The 12,619-nt window shown below is 42.6% G+C and overlaps 1 protein-coding gene across 1 annotated transcript in view; it reads right to left on the reverse strand.

The window, feature by feature from the left end:
* LOC132391497 (anthrax toxin receptor 1-like) overlaps positions 1 to 12,619 on the reverse strand; it is a 245,149-nt gene that overhangs the window by 61,987 nt on the left and 170,543 nt on the right. Inside the window, exons 13-14 of the mRNA XM_059964801.1 lie at positions 12,199 to 12,294; positions 9,038 to 9,076 (exon numbers count right to left, since the gene is read on the reverse strand). Of these exons, the coding sequence (XP_059820784.1) occupies positions 9,038 to 9,076; positions 12,199 to 12,294 (135 nt within the window). The remainder of the gene's footprint in view (positions 1 to 9,037; positions 9,077 to 12,198; positions 12,295 to 12,619) is intronic.

Raw genomic sequence — 12,619 nt, forward strand, 5'->3', positions numbered from 1 at the left:
CTCCAGTAATAACTCCTACCCTGGTGGTGCAGTTCAGCTCTTCGGAGTGGGATCATATTGTCATTTGACACAAGAAGCAAGAATGGCAACTATTGTGCCATGATGCAAGAGGTAATGTTGTAGCTCTAGACCAGAGGCCAGATAGGTCATCGGCCAATGGTGACGTGTTGCAGACAGCTTACAAAACTATTAGGTACTCCTCTTTCTCTAGATATACTTCTCCTGAACAGTGACCGATTGCAGCCTGTAATTTCCCTTTTAAGGATGTACTTTTGAGCTGACTAAACAATCTGGTGTTTTTGCGATCTCCTAGGGGAATCAGTGAACTGGACTCTCAAGAGTGCAGGTATGGCCGCGGTGGCCATCACTGCAGATGGATGACTGATGGTGGGACATGAACCTATGATCGGCTCCATTACTCTGCACCGATTAAAGTCTTGAGTGAGATTAAAATCTTTGAGGATGAAAGTGGAAACCAAACAGGTGTTAAGCACCATCTGCCTGCGTTTGACTGGTCTCCCTCTCTTCTCTCTACTATCGTCGGGCAGGAGTTGTGGGTGACTTGGGTCCCATGCGGCCAGGTTCAGGAGCAGTCATTGGACTCCTGGACGGGCTTCACTCACCTCATACTGAATGAATTGCCTTTGCGGCCGTGGACTCACTTTCAGGGACTCTGTAGTTCATGTCCATTGTGTCTTTAGTTACTTTTATTTACTGCTTGCACAGTTTGATCGAGGCACTTCAATACTGAACTGACTCTGCAGCTATCAGCACTTCCCTCAGCGCTGAACTGATTCCGTGGCTCTGCAGTTCATGGTCTGTGTGTTAATTTGTTTGCATGATTTTTTTCTTTTTTTCCACACATTAGATGTGTGATGGACTTTTTGTGTTTTTTTTTTAGTAGGTTCTTTTGTGCTTCTTTGTTTTGTGGGTGCTTGCAAGAAGACAAATCTCAATGTTGTGTACAGTACATGTATTTTGGTAAGTGTACTTCGAGCTTTTGAACTTTTGAGCTTTTTGACCTTTGACCACACTTGGAGTATTGTGTTCTGTTCTGGTCACATTGTAGGAAGGATGAAGAAGCTTTAGCGAGGATTCAGAGACTCATCAGGATGCTGTATGAATTAGAGAACATGTCTTATCAGGGCAGACTACGCAAGCAAGGGCTTTTCTCTTTGGAACAAAGAAGGATGAGAGGTATTTTATAGAGGTGTACAAGATGATAAACGGCATAGATAGAGTGGTTAGCAGAGACTTTTTCACAGGTCAGAAATAGCTAATACAAGGGGTTATAGTTTTAAGATGACTGAAGGAATATATAGGCAGAATGTCAGAGGCAAAGTGAGTACATGGAACATCCTGCCAGGAGTGGTGGTAAAGGCAGATCCATTAGGGCATTAAGAAACTCTTAAATAGGCACATGGATGATAGAAAAATGGAGGGTTATGCTGGAGATAATGGTTAGATTGATCTTAGTGTCCTTTGAAAGGTCAGCTCGATGTTATGGGCTGAAGCTGCAGTATGTAAACTTATAATTCCACCTTGGACTGTCCAAGCCCAGAGAGAAAGAAGGATGGTGGGGAATGGGGTGAGCTAAAGAAACAGCAACAAGAGCTCCAAAGATGAGAGATACAATATAAAGATGGACTACATCTGGGGACAACTTGAAAGAATGGCTCAGGATAGAGGACTTTGGTGAGCGGCTGTCGGCGGCCTATGACCCAGTAGGAGTGATGGGGGCTTAAGTAAGTAAGCATGCAAACTTATGATGAAACCACCTTAGACTCTTTCTGCCGCAGACAGCAACCAGCACAAATCTTGATCTGAGATTTGTGCTGCTGCTGTTACAGCTCGCTGTTGAAGACAAAGTGTTCAGCTGTTTTTCACATCACACGCATTCATTAAACTTTTAAAGGGAAGCAGCTTTGCTGAAGTAGTGGTAAGATGTGGAACCATCACAAGGATGCTATGCTGTAATGCCACATTTGCATTGCATAGAAACATAGAAAATAGGTGCAGGAGTAGGCCATTCGGCCCTTCGAGCCTGCACCGCCATTCAGTATGATCATGGCTGATCATCCAACTCAGAACCCTGTACCTGCTTTCTCTCCATACCCCTGATCCCTTTAGCCACAAGGGCCATATCTAACTTCCCCTTAAATATAGCCAATGACCGGCCTTAACTGTTTCCTGTGGCAGAGAATTACACAGATTCACCACTCTCTGTGTGAAGAAGTTTTTCCTCATCTCGATCCTAAAAGGCTTCCCCTTTATCCTTAAACTGTGACCCCCTCGTTCTGGACTTCCCCAACATCGGAAATAATCTTCCTGCATCTAGCCTGTCCAATCCCTTTAGAATTTTACACGTTTCAATAAGATCCCCTCTCAGTCTTCTAAATTCCAGTGAGTATAAGCCTAGTCGATCCAGTCTTTCTTCATATGTAAGTCCTGCCATCCCAGGAATCAATCTGGTGAACCTTCTCTGTACTCCCTCTATGGCACGAATGTCTTTCCTCAGATTAGGGGACCAAAACTGCACACAATATTCTAGGTGCGGTCTCACCAAGGCCTTGTACAACTCCAGTAGAACCTCCCTGCTCCTGTTCTCAAATCCTTTTGCTATGAATGCCAACATACCATTTGCCTTTTTCACCGCCTGCTGTACCTGCATGCCCACCTTCAATGACTGGTGTACGATGACACCCAGGTCTTGTTGCATCTCCCCTTTTCTGAATCGGCCACCATAATAAGCTGTTCCTGTTCTTGCAACCAAAGTGGATAACCTCACATTTATCCACATTAAATTGTATCTGCCATGAATTTGCCCACTCAGCTAACCTATCCAAGTCACCCTGCATCCTCTTAGCATCCTCCTCACAGCTAACACCTCCGCCGAGCTTCGTGTCATCCGCAAACTTGGAGATGCTGCATTTAATTCCCTCGTCTAAATCATTAATATATATTGTAAACAACTGGGGTCCCAGCACTGAGCCTTGCGATACCCCATTCTCTGCCCAGCTAAAGGATGATAAACATTGGCATATACCAGCAGGTTTGAACTGTCTGTGTTATGGGCTTAATTTAGCTAAATTAAAAGCAAAAAAACCCAGATAGTGATAATCTACAAGAAGTGCAATGCTGTTACAGCTCAGGGTGCTCCATAGTTCAGAGCTTTAGTCCGGCACCGTTCCGTAAGGAGTCTCTCGGTGTTCACCCCGTGGGATGCATGGGTGCTCTGGTTTCCTCCCACAGCCCAAAACGTTCCAGGTAGGTTAACTGGTCATTGTAAATTGCCCCTTGGTTAGGTTAAGGTTAATTGGGGTTGTGGGGCTTCTGGAGCAGCACGCTCGAAGGACCAGAAGTGCCCATTCCGTACCGTATAGCTAAATAAATACAGTGCTGTGCAAAAGTCTTAAGCACACTAGCTATACTAGTTATACACTATACTAGCAATACACTAGCTATACATATATGTACCTACGACATTTGCACAGTACTGTAGAAATTTTATGTATCACACTGTACTGTTGCTGCAAAAAAAAAGACATTTCATGAAAATCAGAGTTACAGGGAAGTAGTAACCCTTAAGTTTCAGGAGGCGAGTAGCTGGGTGACCGTCAGGAGAAATGGAAATGTGAATAGGCAGTTGGCGCAGAGCACCCCTGTGGCCATTCCCCTCAATAATAAGTTTACTGTTTACTGTGTTATGACCTCCAAGGGGAATGACACAGAGACCAGGTTACTGGCACTGAGCATGGGTGCATGGTGCGGAAGGGAAAGAGGGAGAAGAGCAGAGTGGTAGTGATAGGGGACTCAATAGTCAGAGGAACTTAGAGCAGATTTTGTGGACATCAATAGGATATCCTCCCTGGAGCCAGGGTCAGGGATGTCTCGATCGCATCTACAGCATTTTGGAGGGAGAGCGGCCTGATGTCTTATAACATATTGGTACCAATGACATAGGAAGGTCCTGAAGAGAGAATTTAGAGAGCTAGGCAGAAAGCTGAGAAGCAGGATCTCTAGAGTAGTAGGTCCTGACAAAGGGTCTCAGCCCAAAATGTGAACTGTACTTCTTCCTATAGATGCTGCCTGGCCTGCTGCGTTCCACCAGCATTTTGTGTGTGTTTCTAGAGTAGTAATTTCTGGATTGCTGCCTGTGCCATGTGCCAGTGAGGGTCGAAACAGGATGATTTGGCAGATAAACGTGTGGCTGAGAAGCAGGTGCAGGGGGCAGGGCTTCAGATTCTTGGATCATTGGGATGTCTTGTAAGATAGGTATGACCTGGAAAAAGGTGACAGGTTGCACCTGAGAGGGGACCAATACTCTTGTGGGCAGGTTTGTCAGAGCTGTTGGGGAGGGTTTAAACTACTTTGGCAAGGAGGTAGGAACCGAAGTGAAGGGATTCAAGAAAGGATGGATGGTAAAAAAGCAAAGTTATCATGCAGTCAGGCTGTCTGGAAGAGCAGGTAGATGATAGGACAAAATTGCAGTCAGCAGGGTGAATATCAGTGCATTAGGGATGCAGAATCAAAAAGGATGGTAATACAGTACTCAAAGTGTTATATCTCAATGCAGAAATAAGATGGATGATTTTGTTGCACCTACAGATTTTCAGGTATGAGTTTGTGTCGATCACTGAATCATGGCTGAAGGATGGCTGTAGTTGGGAGCTGAATGTCCAGGGTTACACTTTGTATTGGAGGGATAGGAAGGTAGGCAGAGGGGGTGGCATGGCTCTGCTGGTAAAGAATGTCATCAAATCAGTAGAAAGACATGACATGGGATTAGAAGATGTTGAATCCTTGTTGGTTGAGTTAAGAAAACTGCAAGGGTAAAGGGACCCTGATGGCCGTTATATACAGGCCTCCCATCAATAGCTGTTTACAACAATTTCCCACAGTTTACAATGGGAAATAGAAAAGGCATGTCAAAAGGGCAATGTTATGAGAATCATGAGAGATCATAACATGGAAATCAGGTTGGTAACGAATCTCGAGAGAGTGAATTTGTTGAATGCCCACAAGATGGATTTTTAGAGCTGCCTCTCGTTGAGCCTACAAGGGGATCAGCTATACTGATTGGGTACTATGTATTCAACCAGAGGTGGCTCAGAGTTTAAGGTAAAAGAACCTTTAGGGGGCAGAAATCACAATATGATTGAGTTCGACTTGAAATTTGATAGAGAGTAAGTAAAGTCTGATGTAGCAGTACTTCAGTGGAGTAAAGGAAACTACAGCGGTACGAGAGAGAAGTTGGCCAAAGTAAATTGGAAGGAGCTGCTGGCAGGGATGACAGCAGAGCAGCAATGGTGTGAGTTTCTGGGAAAATGAGGAAGGTGCAGGTTAGATGTATTCAAAAAACAAAGAAATTCGCAAATAGTAATATAGTACAACTGTGGCTGACAAGGGAAATCAAAGCTTTGCAAAAGCAAAAGAGAGAGCATACAACAAAGCAAAAATCTGCAGGAACATGGACGATTGGGAAGTTTTTAATAACCTACAGAGAGCAACTAAAAGAATCATTAGGAGGGGAAAGATGAAATATGAAAGCACGCTAGCAAACAATATCAAAGTAAATAGTAAAAGCTTCTTCAAGAATGCTAAAAAATTAAAGAGAGATGAAAGTGGATATAGGACTGCTGGAAAATGAGGTCACAGAAACAATAACAGGGAACAAGGAGATGTCAAATGAACTAAATGAGCATTTTGCATCAGTCTTCACTGTGGAAGACACTAGCAGTGTGCCAGATGTTGAAGAGTGTGAGGGAAGAGAAGTGAGTGCAGTTACTATTACAAAGGAGAAGGTACTCGAAAAGCTGAAAGACCTGAAGGAATATTAGTCACCTGTACCAGATGAACTGCAGCCTAGGGTTCTGACAGTTGTAGTGGTAGAAATTACTGGAGGCTTTACTAATGATCTTTCAACAATCATTGGACTCTGGCATGGTGCCAGAGGATTGGAAAATTGCAAATGTCATTCAACTCTTTAAGAAAGGTGAAGGGCAGCAGAAAGGAAATTACAAACCAGTTAGCCTGACCTCAGTGGTTGGGAAGATGTTGGAGTCAATTGTAAAGGACGAGCTGATGGGAGTACTTGGAGACAAAGGTCAAGATGGGACAAAGTCAGCACAGTTTCCTTAAGGGAACATCTTGCCTGACGAACCTGTTGGAATTCTTTGAGGAGATCACAAGTAGGATAGATAAAGGGGATGCTGTGGATGTTTAAACTTTCAGAAGGACTTTGACAAGGTGCCACACATGAAGCTGTTTGCCAAGTTAAGAATCCATGTTATTACAGGAAAATTATTGGCATGGTTAGAGCATTGGCTGATTGGTAGGAGGCAGTGAGCGGGAATAAAAGGATCGTTTTCTGGTTGTCTGCCAGTGCCTAGTGGCATTCTGCAGGGTTCGGTGCTGTGACCACTTCTTTTTATGTTGTATATAAATGATTTAGATTATGGTTGAGCCTTTGTTGGCTTTGTTGCCATGTTTGCATATGATATGAAGATTGGTGGAGGTGCAGGTAGTGTTCAGGAAACAGGAAGGCTGCAGATGGACTTAGATAGATTGGCAGAATGGGTAAGAAAGTGGCAAATGAAACACAATATTCAAAAATGCATGGTCATGCACTTTGGTAGTAGAAATAAATGTATAGACTATTTTCCAACTAGGGAGAAAATCCAAAAACCTGAAATGTAAAGAGACTTGGATTCCCTGTAAAGAACACCATCAGGTGAGCTTGCAGGTTGAGTCGGTGGTGAGGAAGACAAATGCAATGTTAGCATTCATTTCAATAGATCTGGGATACAAGAGCAAGGATGTGATGCTGAGGCTTTATAAGGCACTGGTGAGGCCTCACCTTGAGTATTGTGAACAGTTTTGGGCCCCTCATCTAAGAAAAGATGAGATGGCATTGGAGAGGGTCCAGAGGAGGTTCTCAAAGATGTTTCCAGGAATGAAAGGGTTATTATATGAGGAAAGTTAGATGGCTCTGGGTTTGTTCTTGTTGGAATTTAGAAGGACAAAGGGGCATCTCATTGAAACCTTTTGAATATTGAAAGGCCTAGAAACAGTAGATGTGGAAAGGACGTTTCCTATGGAGAGAGAGTCTAAGACAAGAGGGCACAGCATCAGGATAGAGGCGCATCCATTTAAAACAGAAATGTGGAGAAATTCTTTAGCCAGAGGGTGGAGGATTTGTGGAATTTGCTACCACAGGCAGCTGTGGAGGCCAGGTTGTTGGGTGTATTTAAGGCAGAGATTGATAGATTCTTGATTGTACACGGCATCAAAAGTTACGGGGAGAAGGCCGGGGAGTGAGGCTGAGGAGGGGAAAAGAGGATTCAGCCATGATTCAATGGTGGAACAGACTCAATAGGCCAAATGGCCTAACTCTGCTCCTGCATCATACGGTACGTAAGTAATGATAAACCTGACTCTGATAAGGGCCTCTTGTTGGCTGAGAGTGGGAGGGGCCGGGAGAGGACAATCATGGTTGGGAAAGGGAAAAGGAGTGGGAAGCACCAGAGAGACATTCTGTAATGATCAATAAACCAATTGTTTGGAATCAAATGACCTTGACTGGTGTCTCAGGGCTGGGTATGTCTGCCTCCATGCAAACCACCCCACACCCACCCTAAGCACACTTTCTCTGTCACCTGTCCCACACCCCTCCCGTGGTTCTCCACCTTGCCATTCCAAACATCCTTTGCTGCTGCCAGATTTACAAACTTGCTCTCCGCTGCACGTTGACAAACACAATACACAATATATATATATATAAACTGAATAATACTTCTGGAAGAGTCAAATTCAACTACCTTCTTGGACTACTGAAGAACAGAACCCATTGTATTTTGAGAGCTGAAACTATTTTCAAGGATACACTTGTGCAGGAGAAAAAGAAGCAATAGTTTGTAATCTTTAAGGCTTTCCTTCCAAGAGGACCACTACCTTCTTGGAGGTTTGGAGGCTTGTGTACCTCAACGACCCGGAGAGCTATGTTGTTCAAGATAAAGGCGTTATGTTTTGGCTCTTAGTAGAGTCACCCATGCTAAACAGGTCAAAGAGTAGAGGACAAACTAAGAGTGGTCCACTGGATCTCCAGGTTTGAGGTTTCAGTTCAGGGCTAACAACCCTGACTGGTGAAACAAAGCTGTTGTGCAAACAGCAATAAGGAATCCTACATCTGATTGCGATGGTTTTCCAGAGTCTCCACCCAACACTTGCATGACTGATAGTAGTGAAGACTGACAGGAAGGTACTGACAACATGAAGGAAGCCCTGAACAGTGCCAGGGATGGAAAACATTCACTGCAGCCCGAAACTGCAGAGGCATAACAAGCGTGAGTAAGTTGAAGGCCTTACGAGAACCTCATAGCTTCATGTTAATAGCAGATATCAACCTTTATGTATGCAGATTGAACCTTATCAATAATTCAGTTCATTCTAAATAGAATACATGGAAGTTAAAATACATAATTTAGGAGCAGCTTAAGTTTCAAATGCACTATTATTTTCAAGCTCACTGCATTAAAATTAATGACTAACACTGTGACATGTTCTGCAGGAACAGCATCTCTCACAGGCAGATTTACAGCAGTCAAGAAATTAGGGACTCTCTGTCTGGATTCTTCAAACACTCAGAGGCCACTTATTTCCTAATGAGTCCCAGATAACAGAATCACCTTTGAACCTTTATCATAGAACCTTTTCCCTCAAGGATGGAATTCTCCTTCATTCTGCAAGACAGTCCCTCAGCAATCTAAATTCATTGATACTTCACGTTTATTCAAACATTCCGACTCATTTTATTGCACATTCTTAATGGGGGTTGCGAAGATGTCATTTTTTTTATAGGCAACCTACTCCCTGAGTAACACTTCATGGCAACAACATTCCTGATTTATGCTGATCTCTCTTGCACTTTCCAACCCTCTGCAATATATCTTGGGATCCCTCCACCAGGAATTCTCAAATTGAAGTGACAGAGGTGTGTGCAGAACCACAGAATGTGAAGAGAAAGTTCATTACTTACTTCATCATCAGAGGGTGGTGGTGGAGGCTCGGCAATGATCTAGAGATAGAGGGGAGAAAGAGAGGAAAGTTACATATCCAACCGAGATCTAATTTCAATCACATGTTAAAGTACATGTACTGCAAAACAAGTCTGGTAAGAAGGTAACTTCAGCCCAAGCTGTGGCCACTACTTACGAGTTAATCAAAATGTTTCACATATTTATTCAAAGGTTCCAACTGATTTTATTGGATATTTTTGATGTGAATTGCTAAAACGTCATATTTTACTGGTAATCTGGGGAATATATTGTAATTTGAAAAGCATGCCAGCACCTGGTTGGCAGTGACACCTTACATATGTGCTGTTTACTACCGTCTAGCTTCTGCAATCATTGTTGCAAAGGAAGGCTTTCTGCAAAATCTTATGCCAGCTAATTCAGAGTCCGAGAGCGAAGAGTGAGCCAAGGTTTGGCTGGTTGAAGTGCCGGGCCAGGTTGAAAAGGTTAGGGTGTCGGAGCTGGAGGAGAGGGATGTCTCGGTGTTTGGTTCACTGCTGAGTGAGGTTTACTCGTCTCTGCACTGATCCGAGGCTCTGATCTGCAAATAACGGTCTCCTGAAATGGCTTTAACTAACTTCATACCTGTGAGCTCACGTTTGTGATCTTATGCTATGTGCTTACTTTTTATAACCATATAACCGTATAATAACTGAAGCATGGAAACAGGCCATCTCGGCCCTTCTAGTCCGTGCCAAATGCTTACTCTCAACTAGTCCAGCTGGTCCGTACTCCGCCCATAACCCTCCATTCCTCTCCTGTCCGTATACCTATCCAATTTTACTTTAAATAACAATACCGAACCTGCCTCTACCACTTCTACTGGAAGCTTGTTCCACACAGCTACCACTCTCTGAGTAAAGAAAATCCCCTCATGTTACCCTTAAACTTTTGCCCCCTAACTCTCAACTCAAGTCCTCTTGTTTGAATCTCCCCTACTCTCAATGGAAAAAGCCTACTCTTTCTATCCCCCTCATAATTTTAAATACCTCTATCAAGTCCCCACTCAAACTTCTACGCTCCAAAGAATAAAGACCTAACTTGTTCAACCTTTCCCTGTAATTTCCCTTTGTTTGCGTGTATTTTTCCTTTTCTTTTGCACATTGCATGTTTGGCATGCTTCTTTTTAATGGATTCTATTAGGTTTCTTTGTTATGTGGCTGCCTGTAAGAAGATAAATCTCAAGGTTGTATATAGTATACACACTTTGATAATAAATGTACTTTGAACGAATCACCTCAGTATTATAGTATTAGGTATGTGCATCGTCTCTAGTCTCCAAGTGTATGAGAAGTAACACAATACATCAGACTTAATTCTGGAACCAAATTCCTTCTAGTTATGGGTCAAGTGGGGGTGGGGCCATTTAGTCTCTACCCCGTGCTGTGTATCAGATTTCTGTAATAACATTATGCAAAATCTTCTGACTTTTATAGGTCTTCTGAGGCCAATACATCCACACAATGCAACCTCCTAACTTCACCCGCCGCAGTGCCTTAGCATTCTCCCAAAGAAATCCATCAACCGAATCACTTCAAATGGATGCCCACTCCTAACAGAACAATCAGTTTCTAATCTGATTCAGCTTTTCTCTATATTACTTTTGTTCGGAACTAGGGAATAGTAATACACTTGTCCCGTTGTGGCTTGTTGACAGTTTGACCACCTTGCTCTTTCTCCGGGGGTCTTGATTTTGTTTTGTTGCTTTTCTTTTTTAAATTCATACAACATTGTCCATTGGGAACATGATGTTACTATATGTCTATGGAGGGAGTCCACCATCTTGAATTTTCATGTACGGAAATCACTTGTTGATTCTTTTGCTGAAATTGCTAAGCAGAGATTTTTTTTTATCAGGAATGGTTTTCAAGCAAGAATTTAGTTTTGTGGTGAGACTGGAATAGATCTTGAATAGAGAGGGCTATGAGATTTGATAGACCTGTTCAAAAATCAAACTCTGTGTACATTACAAGTTCAAAGTAAATTTAATATCAAAGTACATATGTGTTACAATATACAACCCTGAGATTCAGTTTCCCATGGGCATACTCAACAAATCTATAGAATAATAACTATAACAGAATAAGCGAAAGACCACCCAACTAGGGCATTGAATCAGAGTGCAGAAGACAACAAACTGTGCAAATATGAATAGAACAACCAATAATTAGTTAACTTCAGCTGGTCCAGATAGTAGGCTAGAAATTTATTTTCAGATGCATGTAGCCTGTGCCTATAACTGATACCCAACTATGGTGCGTGATTGAATGATGCCCCCAAATACAAAATCTGTTCCAAACGGAATGATGGCTAAATAGGAGGCAAAAGAATTAAAAGAGTTATTTGAACATTTTTAAACTGCAGGTTGTGATTTGAAATGCTCTGCCTGAAAGCAAGGGGATTCAATTGTATTTTTCAGAAGAGAAGTAGAGAGAAACTTGGCCTGCACAACAGAGCAAAGGAGTAGGGTAGTCAAGGAGTCACAATGGGCCAAATGGCCTCATTCCATGCTTAGTCACTTTATGGCATTCTCCTTTAGTGTTCCATCTTTATCCTATTAAAAATGACAGAGGGTCATGGAGATGCTTCCCATCGACTCTCCGTTTAACCCATCAACTACCAGCCGATGTTTCCAGAATTTGGAATTCTTCAGCCGCTATTGGCATTCTTATGGAGGAAATGTACTTTAAGCATTTAGCTTGCTTCCTATGTATAGAGAAACCTCCAAAGACTGTGTTCACATACTCTTTGATCACTGGAGCTCTTGGCCAAAAGATCCTTTGCATGCAGTCAAGTCCAGCCAGTTTCTGTCCTGTCTATCAGTAGGATGTTCCCAGCTGAGAGTACCCCAGAGAGTGCCTCAAGTCATAAGCTTTCAAAAATGAATTCATTGCTTTGATATGATGCCTAGAAGTGATTTGATTGAAAGCTGGGATATTCAGAAAGTTTGCTACTTTTCCCATTTTCCTACAACAAATTAATAAACCTTGTGACCATTCTGCGTACTTTTGTTCCTGGATGACACACTTTGTTTTGCCAGTTCTGAGAATTGTTCCTTCTCACTTATAGTTGGTGAAGATTGCACAATTGTTTCATGAGCATTTGAATTAATACCGGGACTTACCACAGTACAGCACAAGGGCCAGAACCACCAGAAAAGAACCAATGCCAGCAGGAGGAAGAGGATTAGAAGTGCAATAGCCAAAATTGTTCCATCTGACTGCAATGAAAAAAAGAAAGGGACAGTTTGATTAGTAATTCCTGAAAACACACAGGAAGTGTTCCTGTTAGTCAGCTTGGTTGCTAAGTAAATCAAACAGTGAACCATGTCTCAGGCATGCTTCGTCTTTCTTTGTTTCAAGAGTTTCTTTTTCATTTGCGTGATCTGCTTGAGCCAAATGACATTTCGCCTTCCTTTCCGTGAGAGGAGCGAATGTGGAGAGGATGTTTCCATTTAGAGAGTATAGGATCCAAGGGCACAGCCTCAGAATAAAGTGACATCCCTTTAAAACTGATTTGAGGAATTTACTTCAGCTAGAGGGAAT

Source organism: Hypanus sabinus, chromosome 1 (assembly GCF_030144855.1).
Source record: "Hypanus sabinus isolate sHypSab1 chromosome 1, sHypSab1.hap1, whole genome shotgun sequence".
NCBI classification, from domain to species: Eukaryota; Metazoa; Chordata; class Chondrichthyes; order Myliobatiformes; family Dasyatidae; genus Hypanus; species Hypanus sabinus.